Consider the following 10,768-nt stretch of genomic DNA (forward strand, 5'->3'; position numbering starts at 1 on the left):
ATATATTCACAGTTTTGAATTAAAAAACTTTAGCACTACATTTTGTTACCCTGTCACATGAAACTATGAGAGCAGAGGTGGTGCTCAGCATGAGGAGCAAGCACTGTGCAGAGACATCTGTCTGTGGAAATCAGATTTGATTTTTAAATATGTATTTATCAGAGACAGAGCGCTTCCTGAGGCAGAGGAGCCACATTTCTTCTCGATAAGTTACAGCTTTGAAGCCGAGTACGAGTTTCACATCCTGACTGTCACATGAAACCCCTCAAAATTCCTAAATTTGAACACTCACATAAACTCACCTATTTTCTAAGCCTTTTAAGTCGTCAAAGAACTAGTCAGACTGTCCTTTTGATGCATGCGTTATATTCATTAATTTTTCAATGACTGCTTATCCTTATCAGGGTTGTGGGGGGCTAGAGCCAATCCTAGCTGACGTTGAGAGGTGGGGTACACCCTGGAGAAGTCACAAACAACTACTAACGCCTATGTGCATTTTAGTGTCACTAAATAACATACAAACCTCCACCTCTTTGGGCAGTTGACAGTGGTGCAGGGTTGCCTCATAGCAAGAAAGTTCAAACCTTTGAGAGACAGTTCTTAGTGGAGTTTGAATGTTCTGTCTGGGCTCCCAAACATTTTTTAGTCTACAACAATTTATATACTCTGTTTTTTCCTCTCCGATACATCTGGCACTGTTTATTTATATTCTGGTTGTGCATGTTCATTCGTAAAAATACAGTATGTACATGTTTAAGGGTCTCGTGCCTCACCAGTCCAACGAAGGAGGAGAGGATCATTCCCACACGGACCACCACCCTGTGTTCAGGGCTGATTGCTGGCCGCACCTTAAGGTTGTAATTGGAAAAGAGCTCCTTCATCAGAGTCTTCTCCACTTCTGACGTTCCTGTATGACAGACAGACAAAAAGACAGAGGGTTCATATGACATGTTCAGTCAGGACTTCTGGTTTTAACCCTCAGACAAATTAGGTTACGATTGCATTGTTCATTTTTTTAAATTGTGTGACAGCTGGATATATTTTCACAAGTCAAGTTTTTTATTGTCACTTTTAATTCATACAGTCCGTTACCTGTCCCTCTCCTCATCTTAAAATTCATAAAATGAACCTACGACACTTTTAACAAAAGTTTCTGCCGGCTGTTCTGTGCTAAACCCGTCACACCGGTGACAAGTGGGGGCGAAGCTAATGATTGGCAGGCAAGGTGTATTGTGCATTCAAATATGAGAACCAATGCAACCTCAAGCTCAGCAGCAGAGTCAGTAGTGCACAGCGAGAGGATGCTTCCCAGAATTAGTTATGATAGAAAGAAGTGTCGCTCAGCAGGAGACTGCCAGACTAGTTGCAGCTAAATTAACGGATCAAGAGAAACTTCCGAACTAGGTGGTCCTTCTGCCTCCCTATTCATTCACCATGTCTACAAACCAGCCCAGAGAGAAAGCAACAGGTATACATTTAATTCAGATGAGCGCTGGGAAAGTGCAGTGGTGACTTGTTAACAGGATAATGCTGAACATACTGACTTTTTTGCAAAGGAGCAGTGATGTGGTGATGCCATCGATGGCTTTTGCTGTAGAACTTGAAGAAAGCAAGGGTCTTTGATGATAGTCACAGGCCTTGTCCTTGTAGGAAACAATGTGCCAATATATTTGCTAACTCTTTGCAGAGACAAATCTAAGTTTTATTATGAAATAAAAATAAAATTTAGGATTGAGAATAACCATAAAACTAAACAGCTTAAAGAGTGTGTATCTACCACAGCCCAAAATGCTTACATTCCACGGCATTTTCAGTTTTATTTCCATCCATTTCCTCCTCAGCGTTGGAAGGTTAGAAGCATTTATAATCAGCAGCTCTGGTGACGCAGCATTTATCACATTTGGCATAGCTGTGGCCCCGGCAGGATCTGACCTGACAGGAATAAATGACAACGATCACCCAGCAAGGCACCCCCATTAGCTAGGCACAGGGAAGCATGGCTGCTTATGGGCGAGGCTGCAGGGGAGGAGGTTGTAGAGAGCTGGAATTTAGCATTTTCTTCTCGCTGCCCAGTTCAGATGACTTGGTAAATAAGTCAGACTGAAGTAAAATCCAATACCAATGAGATCAGGCGAGGTGAGACCATGTTCGAAGGCTAGTGTTGAGCATGTGAAGGATGATAGCAATGAATATAAGTGACAGTAATAAAATACAGAGGCTTTGCTCTTCTGGAGTCACTTTAATAAAAGGACTCAAGAAGAATTTACGAGTCATTCTACTTGAAAAGACACTTAAAATGTGCTTCCAGTAGCTGTTTTACTTCATAATAACTTCACAAAACGTAAGTGAGCGCACTTGCTGAGTCTCGATAAACATGATTTAAAAGTTAACAATGACAGCAATAAAGTTCAATATGAACCATATCGCTCTCTGAGTGGGTTGAGTGCACTGTCTTTGTCCAGGAACAACAGGAAGACATGAACGCCATTGATTTCTCTGAAATAATGGATGCCTGACAATGATTGCTTTGGTGCCTCTGATGATATTTAGTTAAGGTTACGACAGCTGTCAGCAGTAATTCAGGTCTTTTCCTTTTAGACAAGATTCCTTTTGAGTTACCTTTGTTTCTTCCTTCCCATCATTTCTTATATCCCCTTTTTTTCAAAAGATTGTTAAACACAACACCAGTGTAGTCTATACAAAAGTTTGTTATCTGGTTTTATGGCTCTTTCTAGTAGTTGATGGAATGAGGGAGTGAATCTAAAGACTGTCCAACCAGTCCTGTCGAATCTTGACGTTATCCTGTATCATTTCCATGCAAATGTATGTCTTTTGTGTGTCTTTTGGGTACCTAATGGTGTTAATTTTCTATTGTAGGCTATATGCCATCTTTAACCACACTAGAGTTATGGCTCTAGGGATGGTAATGTTGGTTTGTTGACTGGTCAGTCCACCACTTTGCCATTCAATTTTATCAAGACATTCATGATCATCAGAGGATGAGTCGTCTAGAAATTTTTGGGCATCAACTGACTTTCCTTGTGCTCGCTAGTGCTATGATGATGGTACTTCTGATCTCCAGTGAAATAGCTTGGCAATGGATCAATTGCTACAGATATTTAAGCCCCCCTACAGACTGAATTCAAGTATCATTAGCGATCCCCTGATTGTTCATCAAGACTCATGAGGACAAAATTCCAGTTTTTCAATTTGTTTTTTTTGATGAAATACCCTCCATTAGCAAATGTTAGCTTGCGAACACACACAGTTAAGTTGGTAAACCGTCACAGTGAGCATGTTAGCATTGAGCTCAAAGCAGTGCTGTGTCACTGCATAGTCTTGTTATGAAATGTGTTTTAGTTACATAGTGTGTTTAGTTTACATAGTGTGTCAGTGTGTGTTCCTTATCGGACTCCATAAGACTGTGTTCTTCCCAATAATATATTTAGTGTTTGCCACACATAACTTACTAGAATTACTATTACTATTCAACTTTTCAATGAGGCTTTCTTCATTCATACACACCAAAGCCTCATAAGAAGAAAGCAGTAAACACAAGTTAGTTAGTTTCCTTTTGTTCTCCTTTGAGAAATTACTTTGGGAAAGACATGTATTGCCAAGTACTATGCGTTATGTTTTGTCAACTCCAAATTAAATATCATTGTTATATACCTTTAATAAGAACTTGCCCTGAAGATACAGTATGATATCTTGGTGGCTTCCAGTGTCAACCTGGTGTTTCTGGTGGCTTCTAAGGTAGGTGTACCTAAATATTACATGACTACAACAGTCTATTACGTGTGTGTATATCATGCCAGCTTCTGCCTTACCTCCCAATGTGCTCAGGCTGCATAAGCAACATGCCAGCAGGAGCAGATCCAGGCCTTTCATGGCGACCCCCGAAATCAAAAATGGTCTCTTCTCTGTAAACAGATCCTCAGTCGATTAATCCTTCAGTGTCTTTTTTTATTCTTTTTCGTCTCCAGTGCAGCTCACTGGAACTCTTCAGTGTAAGTTTTGGTTTGTTCAGTTTGGACTGTTGTTGTCTGTCAGTCAGGCCAGCCAGGCCAACTGCTGTCTGCTCCAATTACATCCTCGGGGAAGGGGAGGGTGTGAGTCACTGTTCACCCCACTTCGTCAGTGTGGACCAGGCTTGACTCTACCCAATGAGAGCTTACTTACACACTACTGGTTCTCAAACGGTGGCTCACGGAGTTCTTGTAGGGTTTCCAGGCAGGCAGTGAAGGTTAAATTTCTCAGTGGAGTAGCATGTAGTGATAGAGGAAAGGGTGGTTTGACAAGAAGCTTTAATCTCCCCAGTTCAACCAGCAATCTAATCACACTTTCATACTGACACAGCTGTACCCTGACAACTGAATACTGGAGCTCCCTCCTGTTCAGACACTGCTCAGTGCTTACTTGATTTTTACACATTGATTTCTCATTTACTGAATGTGCTATAACTGTTAATGTGCAATATGTGACAATATATAACAAAGCAGCTGCAACATCCTCAAAGTCTCGAGTCAGCAAACAATCATCCTGCAAGACATCCACCAGCAGCTGCTGAGCTGATCGCTCTAATACAGACATGTCAAACATACGGCCCGCAGGCCAGAACAGGCAAAGTGTGAAAATTGCAGACAAGTCATTAATTCTTGCACTGGTGTTTCTAATTTGTCCACTGGACAAAGTTGGAAGTAAAACACTATATTGCTCTTTAGTGACAAAATACATGGGACTGCCTTTGTAGAGAGATCTGTAAATTGTAATGCACATGTAATGACAGCAAATTGACTGAATGTGAAAACTGAGACATATTGTTGGAATTACATTTATTTTTACGAAGACATCTCAGGCAGTTCATCATCTGTTTTATAAATGGATGGAGCATGGGGCAGAGTTGTTACTTACAGGTTATTATGCAGTGGTTTTACTGATCCAGTCCACTTGAGATCAAATTAGGCTGTATGGGACCAATCAGAATAAAACAAAATGAGGTCTCAGGCACAAAGACCAGACCTTGTTCTCATCAATTTCCCTGTTCCAAGTGGCCCCAAATCACCTTTTCTGTTTCCTCGTCTTCTTCTTGTTATACAAACCACAAGTGAAACAATGAACACCTCATATAACAGTTGCTCCAATCCTGACTCTCACTTCACAGGGTTCCTAGCAATGACACCTCAAGGTCTACACCAATTGACAAACAGTATTTGACCTTTTGTTCGACTTCTTGATGTTGATTTTCTTAATATGTCTTATTCCTCAGCCAAGTATCCCTAAGAATAACATCCATATTGGACAATTTTCCACCTTACAATTTACATTTACAGTGTTTTTGTTGTCTAACCATGCAGTAACAGTTTTACCACACTGTAGTTGCTATGCACAATTATGTCAATGAATTATCTGTGCAGAATTTCAAAGATGTTGGCAGTGGTCAAAAACTTTTGACACTTTAACCAAATTTTACCATCCTTGTTCTGGTAATAGGCTTGCATTCCTTCACCCCTAACCTTCTATAAGTCGGTCCAATAAACTAATTTGCATAGATGGCATAACAAAACACGTAATTTGTGTTTGTCATGTATAATTCAAGTTTTTGTCACCTTAAGACAAGCCTAAAGACTAAAGACTTCAGCATATAAACTGGAGTTGTGCCGTTTTGAGTGAGAGTAAGAGTTTTTAGCCTCTCATAGATGTTAAACTTAACTCTACATTTTTCCATTGAGGGATAACTTGCCTGGAGCTTTCTAGCAATGCTATGAAAAGAGTAGTTAAGAAATCAATCATCTGCTGGCTAAAATGCCTTACTGCTGATGCCATGTATACAATAAAATGGAGAAAAAAAATGTTTTTCACATATTGTGTCTGCAATTGTGGTTTAAATTTAGCTTTTATGCCAAAAAAATGTATGGCTATCTTGCTACTTTTTACAATCAACCACTGTAATATCAGGACATATAAATGTGATAAAGTTGATCAACCCATTTAACTGACACACACTGCTGTATTTTCCAAAGGCCTCTGCAATATAACATCTCTGTCCTCCTCATATCCCTCCACTCATCCCTTCATGCCACTCTGCTCTCACTCACATTCATCGGCCATCCACGCCACCGTAATTTATGATGCACTGTCACTGCCATTTGGAATGCCGCCAATTTAATTACCATAGAAGCTAACTATTAACAGCTAGCAGCCAGTGTCAAGTCACACATCAAATCTGTGGTCATGAGGGAGTGTATAAAGCCTCGGCTGGCACTGACTCATATTCAGGGATCGCTCCCAGAGCAGCCATAATAGATCACTGTTTAATGTAAAAATAAGTAGTTAAGTTAAATTAGATAGTTTACCCATGATTGTTACCTTTGCTGGTTGGAACAAGTTACAGATGACATATAAAAGGGATTATTGTAATCAGATTACATGAAACGCTGATGATGTCACTGTAAAGATTATACAGTTTGATGTTGGAGATGATTACTATATTTGATTCCAACATGGTGTCAAAGTTTCCACTTTCTTTTTTACTTTAATTATATATATATGAAATGCATCAGTGTAATCACTTTCTTTTTTGTTTCTTCATCCCACAGAGATAAATTTTGTCTGAGCTCATTCTGCCAACTGAATCTTGTGTAAGTGCATAATAACAAAGTACATTATAGTGCAGAGTATAACGTTTTTAGACAGCTAACCAAAAGATGGAAACACTCTAATCTTACATTGTTGAACGTCTTATTCCAAAATCACAGGACTTAATGAACTGCTTTACCAGCCTTTACTCCCCTGGTAAGGTTTTTTATCAGACTTTGGACCCCACCTTCAGGGATTTGCTCCCTATTCAGCTCCAAGAGCATTAGCAAGGTCGGCAGCTGATGTTGGGAGACAAGGTAATCCAATTAATCTCATACAGTAGTTGTTGGCTAAGGCTGAGGTCAGTGTTCTGTGTGGGCAAGTCAACTTCTTCCACAACAAACTGGGAAATCCATTTCTTAATGGACCTGGCCTCATTGTCCATTAAGACATGGTCCATGGTGAAATAGACTTCATTTAATGGTGATTTCATACCTAACCTGTTCAGACAAACTGTGGTGCCTTTGCCCCTTTGTTTCAATTTGTTTGGTCTCAAGTGAAAGCTCTCAGTCAAACAAAATATGAGATTTTTAGATAAAATCTTATATTGGCAACAAACTGAACCAAGCTAATACGTTGGATGTTGATTGACTGATTGACAGTCAGTGTTTTCCTGTGCTGGGTGTACAGCTCTATTTGTTTTTTAAAAATGATTTTAGTGTCTGTGAATTTGCCTTTTTTTACTCTGTGATCCTCAACAACATACTTGAAAATGACATGTGATTAGCTACAAATCAGCAAGAGATTGTTAACACTGTATCCTAGCAACACACGCTGCTTGGCAATAGCCATAGTCACTTGGGCTTTCACATGGATGCGTGTCACTAAGACTGGGCATAGTTCGGCCTAAGTTTGGTTGATGCAAAGACCATTCTAAAAACATAATTACTAGTTAAGACCAGGCTGAGTAAGGATCAGTTTGTGTAACCTGCTGTAGTAGGCCTTTCCTGTTCATTACGAATAAAACTGCTCAAAAACATAGAAAAAAGATGTTCCTTATTGATCCAGAAAATATGAGTCTTCATATTTTAATGTTTTATTCAACTTTGAAATGAAGCAACGATAGTCCTCTATGTAGCTGCTGCAAACAGGAACTGAGCTTTTAATGGTTCCAAATTGCCAAAAGAGAACAGCTATAGCCTTTAAAAACACAGCTCGTAGCCTACAGTGTTACCTATTGAGTCCATGGCAGCATTCTACCTCCTGTTTACACTCCCCAAAGGGATTATGGGAACTATAGTTCAGGTCCGAGTTCAGGGGTCACAGTCGATATTTTGTCTGAGGGGGGACCCACAGAATAAGAGTGTTCCAGACTAAATGAAACTGTATAAAAAGGGTAACAGTGACCAGCCCAAACCGTGTCCATATGATCATATAATGTAATCAGATTACGTTAATTCAGTTCAGGACCGTGTAATAAGACTTCTGAATAGATGAAAAGGCAAAATGTAGCTGAAATGTTGTAGCAGTGACATGAAAACAGCCCAAAAATAAAACTCTCAGCAGACCAGCGTTACAATCATACAAATATATTAGTTTGTTTTATTCAATTATATCCAATAATACGTCTCCCTTGACTTTGTGTAAGTTATTATAGAAATAAATACAGATCATATTGCAAATGCAGAGACAAGAGTTTGGGATAATAGAGTGTCGAGGAAGGAGAGGGGGAGGGGTTAAGGGTTTAAAGGGGTTAAAGAGTAAATATTGGGTAAAGACTGTTTCTTTGAAGGTGTCCAGTAAATGATTGGCGCATGCATGCTTGTAGTCCCGCCTGTCTGTGAACCTCTACCTCAACCCAGGAGTTTCAAACTGTTCTCTGTAGTCCCATACAGCTCTTTTCTTCAAGTGATCCGTGGGTTTGGATGGTGTATAGTAGTTGTGTTATTCCACCTTGCCAGCAACAGGGGGAGTTATTGCACCCTAACCACATTTGCATTGATATATTTATATATAGAGATATATAGATATATTTTTTGCCCCATTTGTATATAAAAATAGTGTCATTGTGGCTTTGATAGCTGGAAGACTGAAGCACTCTTTGCATTTGGAAGACAGGAAGGAAAGTAAGATTATGGTGATTTTCGTAAAATCTTTTCTGGAAGACTTCATTACAATAACTTGGATCGTCCATGCAGTACAAAGAAGAGCAAAAAAAAAAAAAAAAAAAAAAAAAAAAAAAAAAAAATGTCAAAAAATCCTCCAAGGATCGATCACAGAATCACACACACACACACACCACACACAAGTCGAAGATGTGTTTGCGCGTGTGTGTTTTAGGTGCGAGACAGACGGTGAATGAGCAGTCCACATGCTGCCGGTGAGCCAATTAAAATCCCGCAAAGAGATCAAAGGTCAGAGGTCAGTCAGTCGGTCTTTGATTGACAGATGAGTGCTGGAGGATTGTGGGGGGATCTGGAGGAGGAGGACCCCACAGTCTTGGTGCACTTAGCGTTTCTTCTTTTCGTAGACTGAGCTTCATTGTTCAATAGCCCACGTTATTCGATAGGAGAGTAGATATGTGTATTCAAACAGCAAAATAAACACATCAAATCAACAGACACACATGAAGAGACCGACAATGATTCATAAAGGGCATTACAATGGATACCAATACTCACATTCCTCATATCATATCATTTCTTTACACGTAACAGTACGTCCACTGAGAAATACCAACAAATACTGTTTGTTTCTGAACAAAAAGCAGTAAGTGACATGACAGTTAAGCATAGTGTACAATGTAAAGTCACCACGTAAACACTGTTGGTGCATTAGCTTGTGAGAGGTGAAGTCCCTCCATGATCTGTTTGTAAAGGTCACCCCACTTAGCCACATCTGCACTGGCTTGGTGCAGGGTGCTCTGTGTGTGTGTGTGTGTGTGTGTGTGTGTTTGTGTGTGCATTGCAGATGTGTCCAGGGATCGGGATGGGTGTGCTTTTAAAAACACAAGCCTGATTTTTTTTTTTAATACATCAAGTTAATCTCTTAGTTAACGATATACAGGATGTGACACTCTGTGTTGTGGGGCTCTGGATTCTAATATGAAAGCACTTTATATGAGGCGGGCACAAAGAAAAAAATAAAAAAAATAAAAAGAGAGAGAGAGAGAGAGAAAATCTGTCCGAGGACGGCGTCACTCTTTTGTCACGTGAGCCTCTCTCTCTCTCCCTCTCTCTCTCTCTCCCTCTCTCTCTCTCTCCCTCTCTTTTTTGTGTTTTCTGCTGCATTGCAGATGTGGTGAAGGGACTCCACCTCAAAGTAATGCACACACACACACACATACACACACACTTAAACAGCAACCCAGCTCACAAAAAGGGCAAAATGTTAGAAAAATAAAAAGCTCTAATAAAACACGCAGTTGGGTTCTATATCAATATTAATCCTTTTTTTTTTCACACCCTCCCAGATAATGTGGCTGCACCTTGTTAATGGAGTTTATTGCTTTCTGCCTAAGGACTCGTGCTCATTGATTTGGCCTCTGATTTATCCTCTATTTTCCCCTTCCTCTCTGCCTATACTTTATTCCCTCTCTTCTCAGAAACACATAATGGACATACAGCGATATTCAATCACAGTTACACAACGATTACACACAAAGACCAAAGCTAATGAGTATGAATCTAGAAAAACACACACACACACTGTATGCACACACACACATTCACATACTGCCTCCAGGTAAAAGGGAAGTTGTGTTTGCAAAAAGGAATCGGAGAGAGGAAGTGGATCTTCAAAGAGAGGCTGCGAGGGTTAGAGAGTTAGCTCCACTGGAGTATGTGACACATGCCTCGCTCGCTCTCTGTCCCTCTTTCTCTCTCTCTCTCTCTGAGTCCTTCACAACCCCGGATGACCCTCTCTGCAGTCGTAATTCGCTCTGTAAGCAGGGAGGGCCCTGACTCGGAAGAAATGGGAGAGAAGGGAGTCCCCCTGGGGAGGAGAGGTGTGTGTGTGATGTGTAAAGCGTGCAGCTGAATCAGATATACATCATTTAACCCTCTTCTATATCCGCACACACACATTCGCACCCACACCTGTCCCATATTTCGCCCATATACTCCAAAGAAATGGAGATGCAAAGCCCTCTAAAGGGCCAATATTTAACATTTAAAGCTGAGTGTGGAAG

At 40.2% G+C, this 10,768-nt stretch overlaps 1 protein-coding gene across 1 annotated transcript in view; it reads right to left on the bottom strand.

Annotated features, from left to right (window-relative positions):
* Positions 1–4,109, bottom strand: part of chrnb1 (cholinergic receptor, nicotinic, beta 1 (muscle)) — a 28,811-nt gene extending 24,702 nt beyond the window's left edge. The window contains exons 1-2 of the mRNA XM_010745740.3: positions 3,831–4,109; positions 774–907 (exon numbers count right to left, since the gene is read on the bottom strand). Of these exons, the coding sequence (XP_010744042.1) occupies positions 774–907; positions 3,831–3,891 (195 nt within the window). The 5' untranslated portion in view covers positions 3,892–4,109. The remainder of the gene's footprint in view (positions 1–773; positions 908–3,830) is intronic.
* Positions 4,110–10,768: the final 6,659 nt, after the last annotated feature.

The sequence above is a fragment of the Larimichthys crocea genome, chromosome XIV (genome assembly GCF_000972845.2).
Source record: "Larimichthys crocea isolate SSNF chromosome XIV, L_crocea_2.0, whole genome shotgun sequence".
NCBI lineage: Eukaryota > Metazoa > Chordata > Actinopteri > Sciaenidae > Larimichthys > Larimichthys crocea.